This window comes from Miniopterus natalensis, chromosome 2, assembly GCF_054644295.1.
Source record: "Miniopterus natalensis isolate mMinNat1 chromosome 2, mMinNat1.hap1, whole genome shotgun sequence".
NCBI classification, from domain to species: Eukaryota; Metazoa; Chordata; class Mammalia; order Chiroptera; family Miniopteridae; genus Miniopterus; species Miniopterus natalensis.
The window spans coordinates 21,874,255-21,901,665 of record NC_142082.1 but is presented as its reverse complement, the minus strand read 5'-3'; the positions used below and the strand labels follow the sequence as shown (position 1 = coordinate 21,901,665).

Here is a 27,411-nt window from a genome sequence, read left to right as displayed (position 1 = left end):
ATTAAGTGTGTATTAGTCAGTGAAGGAGAGTCTTGGAGAGTAGAAAATATTTCTTGTATCTTTGAAATCATATGGCACTTGGAATTGTGAGGCTAAGACACATGCAAAGAGGCTCATCTTCACAATTCTATGAGACCAGAATTTCTCCCACTTTATAATTAAGGAAGCAGTGTGGCAGGGGTTAAGTCACTTGTTCAAAGTTATGTAGTTCCTAACTGATAAATCCAGGTTTCAAACTCAGGTCTTCTGAAATCAAAATCTATGTTCTTCCTATTACAACAACTTCTCATCATTCCTGTGCAGTTATGTCAGTTCTCCTGGGACCAAGAAGTTTCACTCTTCCTTATATACTCTTGGCCAACATGTGTCATCTTACCTCATGTATATTTATAGACATCAATTATCTCTACAGAACCTGACAGCCCTGACATTATAACTCAGAAATTCTCTTGATTCAACTATTCTGTGAGGCGCTATGGTACAATTGAGGCAGACTCACTCAGAGGCAGAAGAGCACTGACCACATGACGCGGAATGAGAATTTCTATGCTTGTTCTTTCCCAGCTAGGTCTTACCCATCAGCTTGCCTACAGGTCCCAACCAGATAGCCTCCTTTTTAAAAAAGAAAACACAAATACTTGTTGAGTACTCAATATGTTCCAGGAATTGTTTTGTATAGTTTCTGAAAATTTTAGGGAAACATATGTGTCAAATCAGGAACAAGTCATTCAGCAGTTCAGGAAGGGTGAGATCATTGTGTCAGTAACCTCAATGGCAATAACTGGTGTCCTAAGGTCAGCCTACTCAGTTCCACGGTGCTGAGAAAGAAAAGTGGTGTGAAGATTTAATGGGGTGGTGAGAAGGGGTTGAAGAGTAAAATAAAAATATATATACCTTATTCACTTGAGCTCGAAGCTGGTGACTCTCAATCAAGTAAGAAAGTTGGTTGGCAATTTCCATCCAAGGCCTATAATGATCTGGAAGTTTTTTCTGCATTCAAAATAGAAACATCTCAGTATTTTAGACCTCTCTGAGAAGCAGCTTCCAGAAGTAGCTGCTTTCAGATTTCACTATACTCTCTGCTCAGCACTTCAGATACACTGATGACTAAAATATAACCCTTGTGTTTAAGGAACATATGGTTCGCTAACGAAGAAAAAAATGTAGTCAGATATATGTCAAAATAATGTTTAATTACTGATATGTGTATAAGCTTAAGAACTGACAAAGAAGAAGAAGTGGTTAATTCTATCAGCTGTTGTGGGGGAACTAGAGGGAAATATATGCAGAAATAGGACAGTTGGGGCCAGTTGTAGAAAGTGACTTTTCCAGGTGGAAATTTCAAGATGGGAAGGCAGTAAGAGGGGATAGTGGATAAAGAGAGATAACTGTGCTTCTTGGGACTATAAATGATTCAGTTACCAGAATATAATGCTCAAGAGAAAGGATGATGGAAGATGAGACTACAAAATCAGATTAAATGTGCTTTTTATAGAATATATAAGAATTTTTTCTTTATGTGATTTGATCCCACTATTTGATTTGAATTTTAGAAAGTTAATTTTGTTTGTAGGATTTTAAGATATGCAGTCAGATGAGGAAGCCTTTGAAATACTGTCCAAGGACTAAACTTAGGCTGTGGCAATGAATTTGGAAAGGAGAAGGCATGTATTCAAAAAATATTTTGAAAGTAAAATTGAAATGATGTGATGATTAAATTTAGAGGTGGGGATGCTAAAAGCAAGATGATTCCTAGCCCTATATCATCCTTTATGTGCCTACTCTGGACCCATGATTTAGCTAAGTAGAACATAGGCTGGATTTTAGCAACCCTGACTCAATCCCAGGAAATGAAAAACTACAGTTATTGCTGTAATTAAACTTTTATTGGAACACAACTGCACTCATTTGTTTACATATTGTCTATAGCTATTTTTTATTACAGCTATAGATTTGGGTAGTTGCAACAGAAACTACATGGTATCAAACCTTTTAAGTATTTACTATTTGGCTCTTTACAAAAAAGTTTGCCAACTCTGATCTCTCCCAGAGTCTGGGTCTCCTTTTTGAGAGTACAGTCTGCACAACTGAATGTTGTATCTCTGGATTAAGAAGGAAAGGAGGTGAGGAAGATTTCCATGTTTGTGAGTTAGGTGACTGAATGAATTGGTGGGAACACAATTCAGAACTGCAGGTGGAAGTCAAAGAGAGGGTGTAAAGATAGTAAATTTCTTTTTAGATAAATACAGCCTAAAGTATGTGTGAAATGTCAAAATATGGTTGTACACTAGGCAGCTGGATATATAATTTGAAGTTCAGGAAAGAACTGATATTAGAAATATACAACTGGGAAGCATAACTGCTAAAATAACTCCACATTGTGGTTAAAACCACAAAAATATTACAAAGTGAAAGGAGAAGAAAGGCACACGGGGGTGTATTTACAGGGCAGAGGAACTGAATCCAGCAATACAAAAAAAAAAAACTTTTATAGATGCTCAATGAGTCAGTGGAGAATTACCCTACGGAAGTCATGACTTGAGAGAACTTCACAGAAATAGGGAATTCAGAAGGTCAAATGCATCATTAGAAACTTAAACTACGATTGTTCCCTTTGGGAAAAAAAAAACTAAGAAGCGACTAATACGTATTTGTCTTTGAACACATACAGCACAGAAATTTAGGTCACAGTCAGGGAAACAGGGTTTAAATTTTAGTGTGCTGAGGAAGTAAGAAAATAGAGACCATAAATGTAAATTACTTTTTCAGGAGAGCCATAGGCGTTAGCAGAGGGGAAATTTGTGTTTGAGGGCTATCACCATTTAGGAATGAGAAATTTAAGCTATTTGTCATCTGTGATTGTAAGAGCGAATGACTGAAGAGAAGAGTTAAGAATGCTGGTAAGAATCAACACAGGGATTTACGGAAAACTGACTCTGCACAGACAACTTGCTTTTTTGTTTGTTTTGGGGTTTTCTTTTGTCCTGTCTATATGATGCATATATTTTGTAAACAAAACTTGAATGCAGTTAAAAAGACAATGGAATATAATCTTTATAAAAGAAAATCAAAGATGCAGCGTTGTAATATTCACGTCTTTTAAAGTGGATTTTAAGAAAAGAAGTTGTAACTAAGGCATCACCTCTGGCCTTTCATCTTTGATGCCTAGATAAGGAATCCTGTTCTGAGAAATACATTAAGTATCTGGATTTCTGCTTCCTGTCTTGCATGGACATTCTTAAATACTACATTTTGCCTCAATCTAGGCAGCAGTCTAGTCTTTCATATTTCCCTTTTCTTTCCCCTTAGGTTGCTAGAGGAATCTTTCCCTTCCTCCTCTTTTTCATCTTCTCCCTTCTTTAAAAAGTCCTAATTTTTGGACTTCTGTATCACCCCACAAACACAAAAACCATGAACTTTAAGATCCTGTGGCCTCTCCAACTGTGATCCCCAGCTCAGCAATTTCGGCATTACTTGGGAACTTGTCCTAAATGCATACTCTGGGATCCCTGCCCCAGACCGACTGAGTCAGAAACTCTGGATGGGGCCCAGCAGCACATGTTTTAGCAAGCCCTACAGGTGAAATGATGTACCCAAAAGCTTGAAAACTACTGATGTGGTGTCTTTGAAAATTATCAAGAAGGGAAAAAGGATTTTAAGATATTTCACACGCCATTAAAAATGTATTCCTTCTTTTGGCCCTTCCTCTAGAGACTGAAGACAGTATTAATGGACAGACTTTTTGTTGTTGTTACAGTGTGGGAGACAGGATCAGCTGATGAGTTTTTCACTGAATAGCATAGCTTTTGATGTCAGTTACTACATATATATGACATTTGTTTTAAAACCTGTATAGTATTATAATACTCTATTAATAAATATTACCAGCCCCTCCAATCTACCCCCCCTCCCACAGTTGAGCATCAACCCATGAACCTGGAGGTCAGGGTTCGATTCCCAGTCAGGGCACATGCCTGGGTTGTGGGTCAATCCTGCATGTGGGGCATGCAGGAGGCAGCTGACCTATGATTCTTTCTCATCACCGATGTTGCTCTCTCTCCCTCTCCCTTCCTCTCTCTGAAATCAATGAAACACATTAAAAATAAATAAATAAATATTACCAACAGCTTATAATTTTTCACTGTTGTTAACAAATCTGAAATAATCATCCTCATGTGAGTATTTTTAGATAGTTTCTCCCTATTAGAGAAAATTTCTAAAAGTGGATTTGCTGCATTAAAGATTTTACACATGAAAAGCTTACAAGCTACTTCTTGACTTGCTTACAGGAAAATTACACAAATTTATAAATGTATTCATGATATGTATTATATATAAAGAGAGTGCCAGTTTATCTATGATTCTAGCAACTTTGAACATTACCAAACTTTTTTGTTTTGTCATTTAAAAAAAAAAAATGTTTTATTGACTTTAGAGAGAAAGAAAGGGAGAGGGAGAGAGAGAAGCATTAATTGGCTGCTTCCTGCACATCCCCTACTGGCTACTGAGCAGGCAACCTGGGCGTGTGCCCTGACGGAATCGAACCTGTGACCTCTCTGGGCCTGGGATCAACCAACTGAGCCACTCCATCCAGGCTGTTTTGTTATTTCTAAGATATGATATGTACTGCATTATTTGCACTAAAACTATAATTATTTTAATATTTAATAAAATTATTAAAATAACCATCCAAAAAAATATACCTTTCAGAAATGATTCAAAATAATACAATCAATGTTTGTGGAAAGCCAGTCAAAAAGCACAAAATTTACAAGATGAAAAGTAAAAGTATCCTAATTTTCATCATCCAACTAACAATGATGACCCTTGAAAGTTTCCTGTGTGGTTTTCCAATAATTTTATATGGTATCATTCCATAGTTTAAATTTACACTTGTATGATTGTCAATGAATTTGAATGTACTTTCATGTGCTCTCGTCATTTGCATTTTGTGTGTGTGTGTAAAATAGCCATTCATAGCAAGGTAGTTGAACCAATGAACCAATATTTTCCCTTATTCTTCTAGGTTTTTTGTTTGTTTGTTTTGTTTTTAAATATCTTTATTGATTTCAGGGAGAGGGAGAGAGAGAGATAGAAACATCAATGATGAGAGAGTCATTGATCAGCTGCCTCCTGCACGCCCTGTACAGGGGATCGAGCCCCCAACCCCGGCATGTGCCCTGACCGGGAATTGAACGGCGATCTCTTGGATCCTAGGTCGATGCTCAACCGCTGAGCCAGGCTGGGCTGGGCACACTGTACCTGTTATCAGTTAGGACATGTTATCTCATTGTTTCCATTTTGAAGGAGAAGAAGGTAAGGCCCAGAGCAGATGGATGACTTTCCTGAGGTTACACATCTGGTCAGTGGCCTGGTCAAATCTCTCTGACTCCAGAGTACAGTCAATTACCTCTCAGGAAAAAAACACAGAGAATGGTAGGGATGGCGGGGAAGAGGGTAGAGGGTCATGCAGGGGCCAGGAAATGAAAAGACACTTTACATGTTGTTCTTCCCCTCATTCTAGTAATCGGAAGACCCAGAGTGGGATGGACAAAAATGATAAAATATTTGGCTTTCCTTAAAAACCAATTTTTTATTTTATGTTATTCTTTTCCTAGACTTTACACCTGTCTAAGAGTGTAAAGTTCATTAATGAGAGAATCAACAGGGTGGCACAGTTGTTTCAAAAGGACTTGATAAACTTCATGTGTACAGAGTTAAAAAAAAATGTTGAAATCAAATTGCTAGGTTAAAGATATAATTGCTTAATATCCTATAGAGCAGTGCAATCATAAGTTTTACAGTTATATTTTCTACCCAACAGAAGTCATTTGCAGCTCTTTTGCATAAAAAAATCTACAAATTAATTTGTGACTTCAGAGATTGGGCCATAACCATTAGTAAGTAGCTTGTCAGACAGAAGGACACCCCTTAGATGATTAAATAATCCTAAAGGAGAGACTGTTAGTGCTCCAGGGTGGTATTGAACGGACACACAGCCATCCTTTGCTTTATTTTGGATAATTCTCCTCAACACATTTATAACCTACAAGAGAATAAACTTTTTAAAATAAAGTATTTATAGAAATAATAAACTCTTTGTTAAATTAACGCCAGTTAAGTTAACTAAAACTTCAGGTTAAGAAAATAATACATACAGATGATGTATTATAGAATTGTACATCTGAAAACCTATACAATTTTACTAACCAGTGTCATCCCAATAAATTCAATATAAAAGAAAAAAAATAGCACAGAAAGGTTAAAAGTTTGAGTAAAAATAAAACAGGCAAATATCATCAAAGGGAAGTTGGGTGACAATGTTAATATCATAAAAATTAGAATTTAAACTCAGATTAGAATTTGAAGCAGATGGTTTTAAATTAAATAAAAGGCAAGTTTCAATGGAAAAAGGCCAATGTGACATCGCAGCAAAGTAATGTGAGAAGAAAGAAATATTGGATGACTTCGAAAAGATAGGTAAGCAGAATGAGGGGTTTTGTAGGCTACACTAAAATATTTGATTTTATTCTAAAGAGCAGTTGGAAAGTTTTAATGAGCAAAATGACATGGTTCAATTTTTGTTTTTGAAGAGTCACTCTGACTGCTCTGCAGAGAGAGTTTTACAGCTGGGCAAGCATGGAAATAAGAAGACAAGGTAGGAAGCAGTAATTCAGAAGACAAATGATGCCGGACTGAACTAGGATAGAAATAGAGAAAGGTGCACAGCTAGGAGGTATATTTCAGAGAAAGGGCTGAATTCATTATTATCAAATGAGTCATTTGTGGGTAGTGAAGATTATTGTGAGGTACAGATGAAAAAAATGTGTAGTGAAGGTTAATAACACAAGGCCTACGTCAAAATGAGCACTAAACTAAATAGTAATTACTACTGTTATGTTATTATATATTACAAAGGGACTATAACAGGAAATAAAAAACTCAATTCTTAATAAAATATAAGAGAATGGTATAAATAAATTTTGCTAATACATTTGAAAAATCTAAAATGAATCCTTATTTCAATTGTAAAATATCTTTTTTCATGTGTCTAGAAATAGGAAACCTAAATAGGCCAATGAAGCATGGAGAAAATGGAAAGTGTAATTTAAAATTTACTGCCTAAAATTTCTCCAGTCTCAAGAATTATGATATATTATCTATCACAGACCCCTCTCTCTACTTAGAAGGAGAGCTCAATCTTTTCTCATAAATACTAGACAAACATTAAAGACTATAACTTTTAATTGGCATCAAATTAGTTGGTCCATCTAGGATGCCCAATATTTTTGTTCTGGTTTCATACTCTCTGTCAACATTTTCTTCAGTCTGGGAATACAGAGCTCACACTGGTTTCATTCATATCTGTATCCTAAGCACCTACCTAAGTGCCCTTAGATATAGAGAGTAATGGGGGGAAATTCAGTACATTGAAACTATAAATAAAATGCTAGAAAAAAAATTTGAGGGAATAGTAAATTAGGGGAGGGTATTTGACTCTAAAGAGATAGAGCAGCCCGGCTGGTGTGGCTCAGCAGTTGAGCATCGACCTAGGATCCAGGAGATCGAGGTTCGATTCCTGGTCGGGGCACATGCCCGGGTTGCAGGCTCAGTCCCCAGTGGGCAAGAGGCAGCCAATCAATGAGGACTCTCTCATCAATGATGTTTCTATCTCTCTCCCTCTCCCTTCCAATAAAGGCATATTTAAAAAAAAAAGAAGAAAAAGAAATAAATAAAGAGATAGAGCAAATGGTTGGAGGTTAGAATGAAAAGTGGGGAAGAGTTTTAAACAATTGCTCTCAGAATTAGATAGTGATTACAAGTTATTTTTAAGACAAGATAGGGAAATTTTGTGCAAATCATTTGGTTTGAATTAAAACTTCGAGAGTAGAATAGACACACGTTTTATATATCAGTTTTATTTATGAAGAAAGGAAATTGAAATTCACCAAGTTTCTAATCCATTTAAATTTCAGTGTTATATCATACAAATGGGATTTGAAACAACCATTAAAATTGTGTCAAGACTGATTAATTTCAGGCAAAGGTTTATTTTATAATATTGAATTGAAAGTGCAGAATACAGATTTGGAAAGGCAATAGAGTTATAACTTTACAATTTTGCAAACACACACACACAGGGACACACACACTCAGATAAATTATCCCCAAATACCAAAGGTATTTTGATTTTTGTCATGAAGCTATAAAAGTTTAGTTTCATATTTTTAAACATTTCCAATTTTTTTATTTAATACGCTTCTATTAATTTAGTAACAAAATTGCCATAGTAAGAATATTTTTCATGAAAATATTGTGGGTAATGATGAGCTACCATACATCTGTAGTTGACCAACTTCTAGAAATTAATAATAAAATAAACTATCAGTAAAGAGAAATGCAAAGTAAGATTTCAGACAGCATATTGTTAATTTATGGGACTCATTAACCTGAGATTACATACATTTGAAATATTTTTATCAATAATACGTCCATAAAATGTATCAAAAGCAGTTGGGTGATATTTACAGTAATTATATGTTTCAAAATCAAGTTAAGACACATAGTGTGAGAAATATTGGCATAATTATGGTATGAAATGGGATAAAATGTTCTATTTCAAATTGGTCATGATTTAGAAAATCTGGGCTGTAGAGTCCTAACTTACCCTGTTGTCAATAAGACCCAGGGCTGGGACTGGCCTAGACCTAGTTCTAAACTCAAACCAAAGTGTAAGAATTATAAGGGGTTTCAGGTAGTAGCACTACCTAACTTTTATTGATTTCTTATTTCATTACTCATAGAATGTCCATGCATTATTATTCTCACATAAGGAAAATAAGGTTCAAGAAATTAAATTTAAAACTGGTAAGAGATTTAGCTGGAATTCAAACTGAAACCAGTGTGATTAATATGGGCTCTGCCTCTGCCATTAATCAGAATTTGTCACATTGACTATCGACTACTCTTTCTCAACTAGAGCAACATACAAGATCGTCTTAAAGGAAAACTTCTCATGAATCCCAGAGAATAATTTCCCAAGGATCCAAAGACCTAGGTTAAAAAAATAAAGAAAGAAAGAAACTAAAATCATATGACAGTGTCTTTCAATAACAAGTTATTATTGCAACATAAGAATTTTATCTTTATATCTAGTCAGAGAATCAAACACGGAATTTCTTGGTATTTATGCACTCTCAATTATGTCTTTGTACTTCTTCCCTCTCCCCACTCTGCAGGCCACAGTGTTAGAAACATGATTCTAGTTTATCTCTTTAAATTTATGCAAGAGAGAAGATTCCTTTCCCTTGTAACTGCAGTTACAGAATTACTGTGGTCACGTATAAAAACAAGGCTGCACTTGAGCGCAAGTCGCCTAACTTAGTTGCCTACCCTTTGCCCATATTGAGTCTCATATTCTAGCTTTCCTCTGACCTTAAAGCTATAATTTTACCAGCATAGGGTGTGAATTTTCTTCAGCATATCAAGGTCATACTGGTGAATGTGGGTTAGCGTTGTGCTGACAAAACCAGTGATGTTGAACTGTGTCATGTGTCACTTTCATCCCTTTTCACCCGCCCATGCCTGTATGGTTAGGCTTGGGAATCTCAGGGCAAAACAGTATTTTACTTCTCATTGTCCAGGTCCCTCCTTCCCTCTAATTCTTTATCTTTTTACCTCACTCCCCATAGTGAATTGAATGGTGCCCCCCTCCAAAGATATGTCCACTTGGACATATTTGGAAAAAGGGTCTTTGCTGATGTAATTTAGCTACAGGTTGCAAAATGAGATCATCCCGGATTAGGGTATCCAATGACTAGTGTCCTTAGAAGACAGAAAGAGGGGAGAAGACAGACCCAAAGAAGACCATGTGGAGAGGGAGGCAGGGAGTGGAGTCATTCTACCACAGGAGCCACGAGGAGATGGAAGAGGCCGGAAGGATTCTCCCTAGAGACTCGGGAGGGAGAAGGGGTCTGTGGGCACCCTGATTTCAAACTTCTGACCTCCAGAACTCTGAGAGAATAAATTTCCCTTGAAGTTTACCAAAATTGTGATAATTTCTTACAACAGCTCAAGAAAACTAATACACTTCCTGAGCTTCATGTGGACTGAAAGTAGCAGATGTGTATTTTTTTATGCCTAATGCTTTCGTGCTTTTAGCTTAGGGTCTGGCAGCTCACCTCTCCCCATATTGTTTCAGTTTCTCTACTGCTTAAATATCTTGCGTGAGAAAACTCTAAGTTGCTTCATTGTTTAAAATCTTGGCTTCCAGAGAACTATCTTGGCTGCCCCTCTTACGGCTTCTCCTTATCTCTGTCCATTTCCCCTTTGGTTCTACTCACCTTTCTTGGTTCTTAAGTTTTGGCACAGAAATCCATACCCATCCAACCTCCTTCACCCCGAACACATTTTTCTTTATCCATCAACATTAACCACTATGAAGTTTGGTTTCTTTGTTTTTATTTCTATTATATTGCCATCGTTGCCTCAAATTTCTGCTCAACGTGATCAGACAAGCTCCAGATCCTAGCAGAGTTGACAATTTTGGGGGGAAATATCTGACTCCTCCTACCTTTACCTTCTACCTGGAAACTATAGCTTCCTGCGGCAATTATTTTGCCCCTCTTCCTCTTAAGCAGCTAGAGTCCGTTGCTTCTATTAAGCGTTTTGAATTTCTACAGGAGAGTATATATGTTTTTTAATTTTTCTAAACTGTTGCTTGATCACTATAAAGAATAAAGTTTCTTACATCCCCATGACAATTTGCACCAGTTCTTTTCTTCTGCTCCATGGCGCATTTAAAAGTCCTCTTTTCCTTTGTTTTGTATTTAAACTACTTCCAAGACCCTTCTTAGTGTTCCTCATAGACACAGGACCTTTAATTCCACACCCAGCCTTTTGAGCCGAGCCCTCATTTCTCATTTGGGCCTGCACCGTCCTTTACGTACTCTGTGCTTTTCAAATACCGAGCCACTTAGGCTAGAGATTCTGAATTAACTATTCTGGTTGGGGCTCTGACATCAGGTGTTTGTTTTTTAAATTTTTTAAAATTTATTGATTGGTTTGAAAGAGAGGGAGAGGGAGAGAGAGAGGGAAAGAGATTGATTTTTGTTGTTCCACTTGTTCGTGCACTCATTGGTTGATTCTTGTATATGCCCTGACTGGGCATCAAACCACAACCTTGGAGTATCAGGACAATGCAGTAACCAACTGAATTATACTGATGGCCAAGGCTGGCATCAATATTTTTTAAAGCTCCCTGATTGGTTGTGGTGTACAGTCCAGGAACTACTGCTCTAACCAGCACTGCACTTAACATTCTTTTTGGAAAATATTCAAATTCCAGTTGCATCATGTCATTTACCAGATGTATAAAATCCAAATTTCTGAGGCTAATTTTCAAGAACTCAGTTCTACTCCAATCTAACCTCCTACTATAATCAACTTGATCCCTCCTTTCCTGCCAAGTTAAATTCCTCAGATTCCTTCTGACTAAAGAAAAATTACTCAAACCTAACACACACACACTCAATCTGGTAAAAGATTTTCATGTCCTATTTATGGACATGAGTCTGAGATGTATACATTTTCCAAACTGAAACACTGGATCCTGGAAATGCTTGAGCGTTTATAGAAATAGTGGAGTAGAGAATCTGAAGCCAAGTCAGCCTCTTCTCCCCAAACCCAGAATGTTTGCTTAGTCTCATAGCTTGACTGTATTTTCAGAGAAGCTGTGAAGTAAACACAGTAACCAACTAAGTTTGATGAAAGAGCATCTTTGAGCCAGTTGACTTAGAGGAACAGCCCTCCCATCACCTGCTTTAAATGAAAAGAAAGCAAAGCTTATTCGTGCCCTTAGCAAAGTCAGTGACTGATGTTTACCCTTCTCATAAATTGCAACAGTGCTGCTGCCTGGCCAGGCTGATGACAAAGTCCCTCCTGATGAGTGGATAGCCCAAAGCAGATTCTTACTTCCCCTACCTCTTCCCAGAAAGGGAGATGTTTAACTTTTTCACACAAATGAGAGGAAACTAAAACTGAACCAAACAAATACAGTTTCAGAGACCTGGCATATGACTATAATAGAGTAGACCCAGTTTGCCAGGAAATTTTTTATATGAAATTTTTTATATGGCAATTTCATATGGAACTTTCTACTAAAGGATATCCATCAACCAAATCACAGGACAAAGATGGTTTGAATCAGAACATCCCAAACACTTGATGTTCTTGTTTCTCTCCCCCCCCTCTCTCTCTCTCTCTCTCTCTTTCTCTCTCTCTCTGTCTTTAATTTATATAAAAAAAGAAATAACAAAGAGAGGAACTCAATAATTGTGGCCCTACCCAAAGTTTATATATTTTGTAATATTTTTCCTCAGCCTCAGTGTACACATTTAGTCCCAATAAAAGCTTGTTGGTCTCTGGGACTTTTCCTCTGTGTGAACTAGGGGTAATGGGAATATTCCTGAGTCAAATTACACACACAGAATGGCGTTTTTAACAAGCACTGGACTGAGGATCAGGAGAACTGGCTTCTTAGTCCTTGCACTGCATTTATCAAAGTGCTTTCATGCTCCATAGCAATCCAGTGGGTGGGGGCAGCACTAGATCTCCATCCAGTAGGTATGAAAGCTGAGGGTCTGGCAATACTTGTGACTCATTGAAAGAGCCAAGAGTTTAGAAGTGCAAGTTAAGATAACTGACACATTTTGGTTTGCCCAGGACTTTCCTGGTTTAACACGAAAATCCCACATCTTGGGAGTTTCATTGGGAACTATCAGTTCCTAATAAACAGAGATTCTTGGAGACCCTAGTGGCAGTGTCAAAAAACAGTCCTGTAATTCAAGGTTGCAATCCCACTCTGCATAACACCCTGAAGTTATTACTTTTAATGCCCAAGTTACTCAAAGACTTTTCACTTGGTCTCATAACTAACAGCTCTACATCAGAGCTTTTGGGACCAGTGAATGGATCCTGTCTTCATCTGTATTCCTCTAGTAACACTCAGAAATAAATAAACGTCAGAGTAGAAGTTCAAAATAAAAGCCCATTAAATTATAGACCATTCTTTAATCACAGTTAAATGGCAGTTTAGGCCTATGGGAGGAAAAACTTGGATCTAATAAGTTATTGCAATGATAGTAACATTGGATCCCTAGATTTTAACTGAGTGGCCTTGCCCCTTATTTATGATGTAATGGGAAAATGTTGAGAGTCCTGAGCACTAGTTCTGCTTTTGTCTCTAATGTTACTTTGAACAAACCACTTCCTCTAAACTTCAGCTAGCCAAAATGTAGAAGGTAGCGGTTGTGGGTTCTATGAATTCTTACAGTTTTGTAGGCCTCAGACTACATTCAAAGAGGAAACTGTGTTGATAAGGGTTAACTGATCAAATAGAATTACATTACAGGTTGAACCTTAAGCTGAATTAAGAAATAGGTACTCTTTTTTCTCAACATTTTCTTCCTCTTCTCTGTAAATATCTAATCCTTCCTACCAGCCCTAAAAGCACTCAAGGTCCCCTGTGTTCTTTTCTGTCCCACTAGCAAGTCAAGACAAACTGGTTAACTCATATAATTGATCTCTACCTAAGTTCTGTCTTTTTTTGATAACCACTGGATTTTCTCATAAGTTTCTTGAACCAACAACCTATTACAAAAACAAAGCAAAACAAAACAAAAACCTGGCATTAAAACCTTCCATTTGGACTGTCCTCTGCTGTAGCTATCACTTCTCTTTTGTTGGTAATTATGCCATGCATTATGTGTAGTATTCTTCCTAGGTCAGCGACTTGGTATTTGTATTGTATCTTTCTTAATGACTACGTAAATCAGACAAACAAACAAATAACAAATCAGCAACTCAACAAACCTATTTTGACCTGATCAAAGGCTCTATGCTTACCAGAGGATTTGGAAGAAGAAAACCACAGTCTTCAGAAATGTGAAATCTTCCTAAAGATAATGATGGTGTTGTCTTTAAATTCTGACTTGGAAGTTCCATAATTTGGTTTGAAGTATCTGCACTGAAGCTGCTACTGAAGAAACAACTGCTCCAAATATATCAAAGACCCAGGTTAAGGGAGCTTCAAAATAGCATTTTTTTCATTTCAGTTAGTTGCGTAGTACCCCAGAAGCAGGGGAGAACCTTGGTCTGAGGTTGAATTCCAGACCTTCTCTGACACAAGGCTGAGTAAACAAAGACTGCTCATTAAAACAAACAGGCAAACAGAAGCACCTCAGGAAAAAATTGGTTGTTTTTTTTTTTTTCTTTTTCCCATAGGCTTGTATTATGAGAAGATTGGTTTTAAACCCAGAGACAAGTTGGTTATGGCTGATTCCAAATACCCTGATAGGAATCTGACCCACAGTGAACATTGACAATTAGGTCTTTATCCCAAAGGAGTAACTATTTAAACCAGAAGTGACTTACATGTAGATGGATATTTCCGTGACTGGTGGTGAGTAGAGTAGGAAACAGGACTCGATGCACATCACACCTCAGAAGTGTTTTGCATGTAGTTTGAATAATATTGAACAATATATTCTAAGATTATAATTTCTTCAATTTACTTAAAAAAAACAATAGTTCATAATTTCATAATAAAAAATCTTTAAGCACATTAGAGGAGGATATATATATATATTTAAAAAGTGAAATAGCCCAGCCGGGCATGGCTCAGCGGTTGAGAGTCTACCTAGGATCCAGACGATTGGGGTTTGATTCCCGGTCAGAGCACATGCCTGGGTTGCGGGCTTGATCCCCAGTCGGGGGCTTGCAGGAGGCAGCCGATCAATGACTCTCATCATTGATGTTTCTATCTCTCTGTCTCCCTCTCCTTTTCTCTCTCTGAAATCTATAAAGATATATTTTAAAAAATAAAATAAAAATAAAAAGTGAAATAGTAAATACTAACAAACTTGAGAAGAGCCTGAACAGATCATTTAACTTAACCCTCAACTTCTATCAAACATCTTTTGAGAATCACTAATATGCATGATTTTACCTATGAAGTAGGTACTACCAGATCCATTTTACAGATTAGCAAACCGAGGCACACCCATGTGAATAACCCTGACCATTGTCACACCACTAATTAACAACAGAGTGAGGATTAGAGATGAGGTATCTTGATTTCCAAGCCATTGCTCTGTTCATTAAATCAGGCTGCCTGTCAAAAATGCCATCATGGTTTGAAGTCACTATAATATGGAATGGTAACTTCCAGGCCACAGATCTGCACTGTGAGAATTCTGAAGACTCCACCTGTCGCCCCGAATCTAGGTCATAGGCTGTAAACAAATTTATTCAGAAGTTAATTTATCTATCCACATCTTTTCCTTCCTCCCTCCTATTCTCTTAAGTAAATATAAAAGCTAAGAGCAAGAAGTGCTCTGATATTTCTTTTAACAGTTCCCACAAAGGGTTTAATTTTGAAGGTTGTATGTCAAAAAATAGCCTAATTGATTCATGGTTCATCAGACACCTAACAGCCATCCTCAGGTATCTGTTTCCACTCAGCCCAATATTCAATCAGTCTCCAAGTTCAGCTTCTTATGCCTAATAAATGCAACTTCTCACACTTGGTATGTTTAATCATCTTCTTTCCTGAAATTTCCGATTTAAAAATGACCCAGGTTTTTTTATGCCAGTCATCATTTTTTGTCTACTTCTCTGCACCCTCTCAAGAAATTATTGTAACAATATAAAAGCATAAGATCATAAAATATCAGAACTGAAAGGAACATTATAGAATAAATGACCTAGTTCAATATCCTCATTAAACTTATGAAAAACCTGAGATTTATGAGAGTGAAATGACTTGCAAATGTCATCCTGGGAGTTCACATTAGAATTGGAGTAGAATTCTGACTCACTGTGTCTGAGCCCAGAATCTTGCAACTGTTGACTCAGCCAGACCTATCTCAGTAAGAATCCCTATGCTGTCAGCTCTCGGTGATGTGGCTTTTTAACAAGTGGAAGACCAAAGTGAGAATTTTAATTCTGAACCCCTTTCCACATCTGTAGGAAATACCGTTAAGTGTAGCATGTTACAGATAACAGTGTTATTTTTCTCATGCTCTTTCCCCCTCATTCTAGAAATCCTTTTTAAATTTATTTTTTAAATGTATCTTTATTGTCTAGAGTATTATAGCTGTTCCCCATTTTTCCCCTATTACCCCTCTCCGTCCAGTTCCCATCCCACCCCAAGCTTTCACTGCATTGTTATCTGTGTCCATGGGTTATGCACATATGCATGTAAGTTTTTTGGTTAATCTTTTCCACCTCCACCCTTCCCTCTGAGATTCATCAGTCTGTTCCATGCTTCTATGTCTCTGAACCTAAATCTCTGTTTAATATTATGGGTTTTTTGGTTTTCTTTCCTACCATCCTGACTATATCTTTTCTGTTTAAACCACTTACTCCTTTTTCTATTTCAACCCTGAACATATAAATATTTGTAGTGTGATTATAACTATGTCTTGATCTCAGTGTTCTTATGTGATTAACCATCAATTCTATGATTTAGGTCCCCAAGTCTGCTTATTTAGTTTTGATCTTTCATGTTCACCAGGTTTGGATCCATAGTACTTGTGGGTCAGGGTACATCTTAGGTCCTGCCATAAAACCTTTGAAGAGCTCCTCGCTGTAAATTGAATAAAGTTGAAATTTCCTTGCCCAGCATTCGAGGGTGTCCATCATCTGATCCACAAACACATTTTTAGCTGTGTTAAATTCTGCAATCACCTCAGACTTCTTTCGTATCACATATCAAGTCCTGCCTGGTTTAATTGTTACTGACGTATTTGTCTCATCTTGTCTGTTGGATTGTAAGCTCCTTGTAGAACCCAAATCTAACCCAATTTTTCATTTTCCTTTAGTAGCAAGTCCAGTGTCTGGAGCTCAGTCAATGTTGGTTAAATGAATACTCTGTCAGAGTCTTATTGTGGACCCTATATTTTTAGAACTGGAATCTTAATGCCGGGTAGAGGTTTGTGCTAGTTTCTGTGGTCCACTGTAAGCTCAGCCCTTGCAGTAAGGAATGCAGTGGCCGTACACTCCAGAAAGCTCTGCTTGGCATCTTTCTTGTTTATCAGAAGGAACTTAGTCATACTTAATTGTACCCAGAAACTTCCTCTTTTAACAATAGGGGTTGGAGTTTAGCTTTCCAATGAATCACAGTAGGCTTATTTCTCTTAGACTGGGTGTTAAGGCCTTTTGGAAATGGACCAAGGAGTGTTCAGAAAAGAAAGAAGTAAGATATCATTTTATATTTACTGGTACAAAAATCAGATATACATAGTTTTAGTTTCCAATTGACAAAGCCCAAAATCTGAATTGTCAAGAACAATCGACCCAAACAGTACTAGTACACTGGGATTTTCTTGACCCCAGTGTCCTTATGTGCTTCTATCTGACCTTAGTTACTTCTTTGTTCATTCATTACTCATTAATCACTTCTTGGTTCATAAACTCAATGGGATTTCCTAGTCCATTCCTTGATTAATTATTCAGGCATCTGGCATTTCTTGTTCTTTTTTTTTAAAAAAACCCTCTTCTCCTCTTGCTTTCTCCTATGACATATATTTCTTCTTGTTATCTTGTACAATAAAAAAAAGAGAGAGAAAAAAGAAAGGGAAAAAAGAGTAAAAACTAATAAGAAAAAAACTAATAGTTAACACACTGATTTTTCTTCTGTGCTACATCCTATTGTAAACATCTTCCATGAAATGTCTCACTGAACCCCCACAGCAGCCTTGTAAATTAGGCACTATTATTAGTCCCATAATTCATTTGAGGAAACTGCAGGTTGGAAAAGTTAAGTAAAAGCCTGAGGACATACTTTTTGTAAATGATGGAGTTAGGACTGGAGTACCAACAATCTGACTTCCAAGTCCTCACTCTTAATCCCTTGAGGCAAGACTTTCCTTATTTGGTTATTATCTCCCATTTTTCTGGTTACTGTATATACTGTTGGTAATCTCCACAGTTCAGGTCCTGACTTCCTTCTCCTCTCACTTTGTTCCAGGTACCTGGGTGATCTAATCTACTCTGAGACAACATCCATCATCTCTAGGCTGATGAATCCCAACATTGTTTCTAGTTGAATCTCTCCTGCCATCTTTGCTTGACTGCTTTACAGAGGCTTCATATGAAATATCTTAACACACCAAGCATATACTAGATACCTTCCATTAAAGCAGAGGCAAAGGCTTGCAGAACTTCCAGCAACTAGCTCAAGGTCTTCAGCAGGGAGCCCCCCGGCCAAGTGACAAGTCAAAGTGATAAGGGTACTTATAATTTCCAAATATTGGGCACCTGGATTAATCTGAATATAATTATATTACTTATAAAATTGTAGAACACGTATACTTATGTAAGTAAGGATTTAAGGGTTTTTTTCCTTAGGCTTCTTTCTCCTAGGCCTTTGCGCCCTACACTCCCTTTGACCCTAGACTGAATCAATTAAGAAGGTGGCTGAGAACAATGGGTTAAGATATCACCTTATCTAAACATTGCCAGGGGACCAAGATCAAAAGAGTGAAGACATCACCTTATGGAGACATCCCCAGGCAACCAAGGTCAAAAGAATTTCTTCCAGGACTGCATGTATCTGCATTCCATTCCCAGCCTCAGTTTACCCCATATAGCCCTATCCCTCAGGCCACTCCTTAAGGCAGGTTTTGGATGCTCACATGCTCCCTGTCTTCTTGATTGGCCGGCCTTCTCAATAAATGCCTTATATGATTCAACCCTGCCTCCTTTGAATTGGATACAGTGACAGGCAGTCCTGAGCCTCAGCAGAGTCTCCCGGTAACAGAAGCTATACTTGTCACTTATTTTCTAATGAGAACAAAACTAATTTTCATCATTCCAAGTCCTGGTGAATAGTAACCCTCAGAACCAGCACTGTAATTTGCCCTCAAAGTGAAAAATGAAACTAAGCACCCTTGCTCAAGATTGTTAAGGATTTCAAGACATTGGCAGTAGAGCAATAAGCCAAGTATAGGGCCTTTCTGCATACAAGACCCCATGTGACTGCACAGGCTGAATATTCGTGAAGCTGGCCCTAGCACCTCTATTGTCACGGTTGACTAGTTTGAAAACTGTAAGTCATCTATCCATCACATCCAACAGAACACCAGTCTTGCCCATCTTACTGCCTTGTTATTTATCATATTTCCCTTTATTTCCAATCCCAGTGCCATTGTTTTCAAGCCTTTGCCATTTACCCTTGAAATAGTATATCATAATAAATCCCTAACTGATCTCTGCCTCAAAACTAATCCCATATTTGTCAATCATTTCAGACATGAATTACTTTTACAACCTTCAAATTTATTGCCCTGCCTTTATTATTACTCCTCATTTTATCCTACCTCTGTATTTTTGCCAACTACTGCCAGAGTCATTTAAATATTTATTTATTTACAATGGGCAGCCCTTCATTTAAATATTATTCAAGTATGCTAATATAATAAAGTTATTTCTCGCTTTAAAACTTCTCCCTCTGTGAATCAGGATAACTTGAAATGACTTCAATGCATGACTCTTGAAACCAGTCGTGGTTGAGCTTCACCAGCCTTCATTCTTCTTTCATGCTTCAGTTGTGCTGAATGGCATGTACTTCCTCAAATAGATCATGTCCACACCTCTATTTTTTGCACATCCTTCTTTTACTTACGGGGATTTTTCAACTTTTTTTTCCACTTTTAAATATACTAATGAACTTATAAGTTACCTCATCTAAGAAAGTTTTTTATTGCCACAACCCTTTCTAGTGCGACTCTCTCCTTCACTATTTTGTCCCTGGAAAACCCCATTCTCCCTCTGCTGGCCTGTAGTCTGGATTAGGGACCACTGCTCTTTGCTCCTATGCGCTCTGTTTATATTTATATAACCCTTATTCCATTGTGCTGAGATAATTAATTTGTCCAGTTGCCCACTCGTGAGCTCCTCGAAGGTAGGATTGGTGCAATTAATCTTTCTAACTCTATTATCTAACTAAGGAGCTTGCACAGTATGTTTGTCTACTAGATGGTTACTGAACACATGAGTAATAGGGTAGAGATTCTGATGCTTATAGGATTAGGTTTAACCCCATTAATGAAATAATACTCTGAGTCAACTCAGTGTTTATATATTTTAACAGCCAATATTTTAAATACATTGCTAAGTGCTACTATGGAAAAATGAAAAGGCCATGGAGCTTATCTACAGGGAACTGACAAATTAACACATGAAATAAGACACAAACACACAAGCACACACACACACAGTCATTATTATTACACAAGAGCAAAAAAGAAAAATACCCATATACTAAAAGAGATTAAAATAAATCTAAGAGAACAGAGTTGAGAGAGAATTCCCTACAAGTTAATCTTGCAGTTGGGTGGATTTGGTCAACGGTCAAAAATAGTGGTTCACAATTAGAACTGGATAGGTCGGAGGTGTTTGTATCAGCATGATCGCTGGAGCTCTTTCCAGGGTCCATGAGGCTTTCACTGTCTTTGGAGATCTAGATTGTTTTGTACATACATTCTTTAAAAAACACACCTTTAAAAGATAGGTTATTCTGGTATTACCTACTTCTACATTTACCCTGCCTCCAACATTTCAAAAGCCACAAGATAAGAAAAATAGTTTCTGTTTCAACTTACTGACAAGGTTATAGATAAGAAAGGATGACATTGAAAACACTGTAAACTTCTAAAATATATACATATATAAAAATAGTTATTGCAACAAAATAATTGTTTTTATGATCTGAAAGTAATATGTTATTCTACTTTTAAACACATGTTGATATTTTGTTTAAAATTTTCATTAGAGCCCGGCCAAGCATGGCTCAGCGGTTGAGCATCTACCGAGGATCTAGGCGATCAGGGTTCGATTCCCGGTCAGGGTACATGCCCGGGTTGCTGGATTGATCCCCAGTCGAGGGTGTGCAGGAGGCAGCCAATCAATGACTCTCTCATCATTGATGTTTCTATCTCTCTCTCTCCCTCTCCTTTCCCCCCTCTGAAATCGATAAAGATATATTTTTAAAAAATAAAATAAAATAAAATTTTCATTAAATTAACCTAGCTTATTAACTGATTTTTATGGATTAATTTGCAGATCACATATATGAATGACTCATAGAGTTGGAAGGCACTTAAAATGATCTATCTATGATCATTTTAGATCTGCAAAAATGGAAAAGAGAGGTTATGTGAATTATCTGAGGTCACAGCAGGGGGCTTTTTAGTAATTTTATTTTTTGGAACATTTAGTTTCATAGTGAAAATGAACAGAAAATACAGAGAGTTCCCATAAATCTTTTGCCCCACACAAGTACAGCTTGCCATGCCAGAGTGGTGCGTTTGTTACAATTGATGAACTACAATGACAGATCTTCATCATCAAAGTCCATAATTTACACTCCAGGTGTTCTTTCTATGGGTTTTGGAAGATGTATAATAACATGTATCCACTATTATAGTGCCATGCAGAATAGTTTAACTGCCATAAAAATCCTCTGTGCTTTATCTATTCATTGCTCCCTCTCCTCTAACCCATGACAATCACTGATCCTTTTACTTTCTCCATAGTTATGCTTTTTCTAGAAAGGCATACAGTTGGAATCATACAGTACATAGCCTTTTCAGATGGACTTCTTTCACTCAGTAATATGCACTTAGTAATATGATGATGAAAGGAGGCTTGACTTGGAGTGGTGAACACATAATACAATATAAAGATGATGTATTATAGAATTGTACCCCTGAAACCTGTATAATTTTATTAACCAATGTCACTGCAATAAATTCAATTAAAAATTAAAAAAAGAAAAGAAAAGCTTGGGCTGGTTGTCCCACACACAGTAATGGGAACAAATACAGGTGCTTTTGCACCCCATCTCCACTCTCTTCTTGCTACTGCAACATGATAAAAAGTCACGCAGGAGCTGGGAGGGGATGGCAATCAAGTATTCAGTACTTTGACCTTTAAGGTCAAAAGAGCAGAGTTCACTTGTAGGAAAATTTTTCCTTCAGGGGAGGTTGTACTGCACAGTACATATTCCAGAGGTCTGACATGTTCCAGTTAGATTACTGGGGTTTAACCTTTCACTTTACCACATACTAGCTGTATAGCTTTTGAAAGCTACCGAACTCCATCAGTTCTCAATTTCCTTAAAATTAACTAGTACTTATCTCATAGGCTCATTGAAAAAATTAAGTGAATTGATATATATGAAACTGTTAGAATAGTAAGAGGTACATAGGAAAATTAAGTAATTATTAACTATCATTATGAATTTATAGATTGAAAAGTAAAGTTTAGATAGCTGAAATTATCAGGTTTTATATGCTAACATATCATCAACTAATATGTGTATTAAAAATGTAAATATTAGTAATGATTCTTACATTCTCATAGAGAGGTTTTCTTTCAACTTCTAGGAATATCAAATTTACTTTTACAGTTAAAAATCAGGACTCACAGACATCAGAGCTATAGCCTAGAGGACAGCATGTATCTCAACCCCTCCTCCCCTCCCCCTTCTCCCCACCTGAGCTTCCAGCCCTAGGCAGCTCCAGCAGCAGTGTCTTGGCCTGGTGCACCACCTATATAGACAACCTCATGGCACTAGGGACCTGTCAGGACATGGCCATCACGGGCTATAAGGACTTGCCCTCCATCTGGGCTGCTTTCTCCAGGAAAACATTTATCAGCATCATGCCAGGTGAGGTTGGTGTCCTGGTTGGTAAAGACCAGTCAAGATTTTTCTTGAATGGACTGACATATGGGGACCAGAAATGTTCTGTGGTCTGGGACTCACTGCTGCAGGATGGGGAATTTACCATGGATCTTTGTACCAAGATCACTGGCAGAGACCCAACTTCAACATCACTGTCAGGATGACTGCCAGGATGCTAGTCCTGCTGATGGGCAAAGAAGGTGTCCATAGTGGTATGATCCACGAGAAATGTTATGAAATGACCTCCCACCTGCAAGTGTTCCCAGTACTGACATCATCTTTCCCTTCCAACGCACCACTCCCCACAGCTTTTGCACTCCTCTCCTTTCCATACACACACATATACCATTCTTATTTGGGGAGTCATTACTCTACATCCCTTATTACTGCTAAAACCACATGAGTTGGGGACCAAGGCTGGATGGATAGACAATTTCCCCTACCCATACCCACCCCCCCCCACCCCGTGTGTGGTTGGAAAACATCTTTGTTTTTTGTTTTTTCTTAGTAAATGAGATGCTATAAATAAATAAATAAATAAATAAATAAATAAATAAATAAATAAATACTCTATGATAAGATTTCATATATTAAATAATTCTGATCTTCATTTGCAGAATTCATATTGTTTATATTTTCTTCTTGACCTTTATAAGGCTGGGCTGACAAGTAAAGTTATATGTTTGCTTGTTTGTTTAATGCTGGAAATTCAGGAGACTTATTTTTTTCAGTTAAATTGTAACAAACTTTAAAGGTAACCATCGAATATTACCTCTTGTAAGAAACTTCTTTCAACCCTTCCAATGAGAATAAATCTGTGTGCCTTTATCTCACATTATTTTTCTTATTAGCCTAACAATTAGAAAGGTAATCAACCAATGGAAATACAATATGATGTTTTGCCTGTTAGACTATATACTGATTAGAATTAGTGAATGTGCTTTTAATTTTTAAATATCAAGTGACTAGAAGAATACTTATGCAAAGGTGATTCAAGCTTCTATGTTAATGAGTTCCTCTTCTCTGGAAGTATTCCCACAGAAGCTGGGTAGGTTTCTTCCTATCTTAATTAAGAGCTCAATCTTTTGATCCAGAGTACCTGAGTTTATACCTGGCTTAGCCTCTTGTGTTTTTTGAACATATTTCCTGACATCTTTGCATCTCATTTTCCTCATCTGTAAAATGGAGGGATAATAATACTTATTTTCATGGAGTTGCTTTGAAGATTAAATGAGCTAGTGAAGACCAGTTGAAGCAGTAATCAGAAGAGTAAGCTCTAAATAGGAGTTTGCTCTATTACCAGAAGTGTTAGAGAGGGAGTCCTGCATTGTATGGGCCATTGTATTTCAGACTTGGCAGGGACCTTAGATAATTTTAAGTACATGTTTATATGACAAAGTTTAAGCCTTTCTGAACTTCTGACTTTTCCATTGTTTATTGTAACCTAAAACAATTCAGTGGAAATGAGTAAATTTTTATCTTTAACTCATGGGTGACCAATAATAATTCTCTGCACTAGCTCTTCGATAAGGATATAAGGAGTTCAGAGCGATATGAATTGACCCTTACTCTATACCATGTCATATTATATTTAACATATTAGAGTGAGAAGAATAGGATATAAATTACACATAAGCAACTTCAATCATTTATTGTACAAAAATTAATTAGAAGGAGTTAGAAGAAAGGGGATAAGGAATACTTAATTTTCTGAATTCTATCTAAAATATGAAAAAGATACATATTTTGAGCTAAAGTCTCCACACTTGTGGAAAATAACATGGGGAGGAATATACCACTAGAAATTTCTGATTTTTCTAGGACACAGGCAGGGATGAAATTATCATTAATTCTATTTATATAGGATCCATGTTACTAAGAATTTATTACATTTAGCTAAAACTTTTCTCTTTTTTAAATAGCAGTTCTATTTATTTATTTATTTATTTATTTATTTATTTATTTATTCCTATTATTTTAAATTATGTTTTTATTGATTTCAGAGAGAGGAAGGGAGAAGCAGAGATAGAAACATCAGTGATGAGAGAGAGTCATTCATCAGGTGCCTTCTGCACATCAAGCCCACAACCCAGGCATGTGTCCTGACTAGAATAGAACTGTGACCTCTTGGTTCATAGGTCGACACTCAACCACTGAGCCATGCTGGCCAGGCTGAAACCTCTTATGGTAGGACGTTACCTTCACCCTCTGTTGACCCTTCTCCTCCCATAGGACCACTCACTGTGATGAGCAGAGAGCACATGGCATGGGGAGAAAGAATAGGAGGATTTCTTTAGAAACATATCCAGAATTTTGTCATACCTCTCCCAGTCCAGAGATGAGTTAAAGGGAAATCAGGAATCTTTTTGTTGTTGTTGTTAAGTTAAAGGTGATTCTATCTTTTATTTTTTAATTACAGTTGACATTCAATATTATATTAGTTTAACATGTAGAGCATAGTGGTCAGACATTTATATAACTTACAAAGTGGTCCCCTATAAATCTGGTACCCACCTGGCACCATACATAGTTATTATAAATTATTGGCTATATTCCCTATGCTAGACATTACATCCCTGTGACTATTTTGTAACTGACAATTTGTACTTCTTAAGCCCTTCACCTTTCCCACCAAGCCCCCAACCATCTGGCAACCATCACTTTGTTCTCTGGGTCTATGAGTGTGTTTAGAATCTTGGCATCGCTTATTTGGACAGATAGAAGAGAACAGACTCTGAGGGATAAGTGTATACACTCTCTGTGGAGAATTGGAAGCTGGGTTTCAGTCTGTTCATCACCTACAAAGCAACAGTGAAATGTCAGTGACAATGCTCCTTGCCTTCTCCTTCCTCTATCCACCTCTGCTCCCATGTCAGATGGGTGTGATGTTCTAGAGGAGAAGATATAATGCAGGGTCTTGCTGAGGGGACCAAAGATGCTCTGAGTTTCAAGGTGATTCAATGCTAATTAGGTAAAACCAACTCTGGGGGAGAAACTCCTGATGTGTAGCCCTGGGATGTGTAGCTATAGAACCAGAGTGTTCAGTGTAGCAGAAAGGACAGAAAAAAATCTTGACTTGGAGCCAATAAATGATGCTTAGCAATTTACTTACTTACATTCTAGTACTACTTTACAGTGTACAGCACTTTAGCACTAGGTTTAATTCCATCCTCACAATTACCTTGTGGCTGAGCATCGACCTATGATCCAGGAGATCGTGGTTCAATTCCCAGCCAGAGCACATGCACGGGTTGTGGGCTTGATCCCCAATAGGGAGAGTGCAGGGGGCATGATCAATGTCTCTCTCTCATCATTGATGTTTCTATATCTCTCCCTCTCCCTCTCCCTTCCTCTCTCTGAAATCAATGAAGATGTATTTTTTTTTTTTAATTATAGTCATGTGCACACACATATATGTATTTGGTATGTATGTATACAAGTATGCATACTTTTTTATTAGAAACATATAAATTCATTGCAGAAATATTGACTGAAAAATAAAGAAGTAAATGTGTAACATATACCATTGATGCTTGGTGTATTTTCTAGGAAATCAAATGAAATTTTGTTGTAAGCAGGAAGATTCCACTTGATTTCCTTTGGTCAGGGTGTCTTTGAGAAACAATGTTAAAATAATTTTCGGATGTTTGACTTTAGAAATGTGTAACTGCATTTCCTTCCTCAAATTTACTTGGGTGTACTCAACCCATCTCCTCAGAGCTGGGCATTCCATAAATTGAAAGTGCTTGCTAATCTAGTATCCATACAACCATTGTGCCTTTTTCTCTTCTCATATTTAATAGAATACCCAATTTCTGGCTAACCATCTACTACCTCATGAGATCCTACTATGTCATCTCATTTTCTCCCCCACCCACTTCCAAAATTCCATCTTCTCTAACCTAGTTTACTCCAAGTCAAGTGAAAAAAGATGAGACTTGTCAAAAAAGTTAAGTTCTCCTCCCATTTACAACTAATGGTGTGATCTTAAGTAAGTTATTTCACTCTTCTGAGTCTCAACTCTGTCATCTTTGAAATGAGTTTGTCTCATATGGTTTTGAATATTTCTCCAGCCCTAACTTTATTAGATTCCATTATTAAATAAATTCATGCCAGAGTGTTAGTGCCTGAAAACTCTGACTTTCCTAGAAAAAATTATATTTCAAATGCGACTACTTGTTAGCACATATTGATTTATTCATGAAATCACTCGGTCTGTAAAATATTCATCTAATATATCTGTTATGTATCTAATTAAGAACTAGAGATGCATGGGGCTGGTAAACGATAGTGCTCCTGTTATCATGAAGTTTATATGGTAAAGAAAATGTAGACAAGTAAACAGTTCTGAAAAAATTACTAAAGGGAAAGTACCAGAATCTATTAGCCCTGCTTGAAGGTAGCAGTGTGGAGTAAGTCTCATTTGGAGCAATATTTAACTGTAGTTATGAATTAATCAAATTTTAGGCATTTTATTATACTTCAGTTTTTATTATTACATTTTAATTATATTATACAGATCATAACACTTCTAATATAATTGCTTTTTATTGTTTTCATGCAAGGAACTCATAGGCATCCGATGAAATATCTTGAAATCTTTTATAATGTACCATTAGGAAGTTTTTACATATTAATTTGTGGGTTTGATGTAATGAATA

At 37.0% G+C, this 27,411-nt stretch overlaps 1 protein-coding gene and 1 pseudogene across 1 annotated transcript in view; one reads left to right on the top strand and one right to left on the bottom strand.

The window, feature by feature from the left end:
- The window catches only part of IDO2 (indoleamine 2,3-dioxygenase 2), a 36,506-nt gene extending 22,502 nt beyond the window's left edge, over positions 1–14,004 (bottom strand). Inside the window, exons 1-2 of the mRNA XM_087813819.1 lie at positions 13,906–14,004; positions 895–990 (exon numbers count right to left, since the gene is read on the bottom strand). Coding sequence (XP_087669945.1) covers positions 895–990; positions 13,906–14,004 — 195 coding nt within the window. The remainder of the gene's footprint in view (positions 1–894; positions 991–13,905) is intronic.
- Positions 14,005–15,471: 1,467 nt separating this feature from the next.
- On the top strand, positions 15,472–27,336 carry LOC107523937 (profilin-1 pseudogene; annotated as a pseudogene).
- The last annotated feature ends 75 nt before the right edge of the window (positions 27,337–27,411 follow it).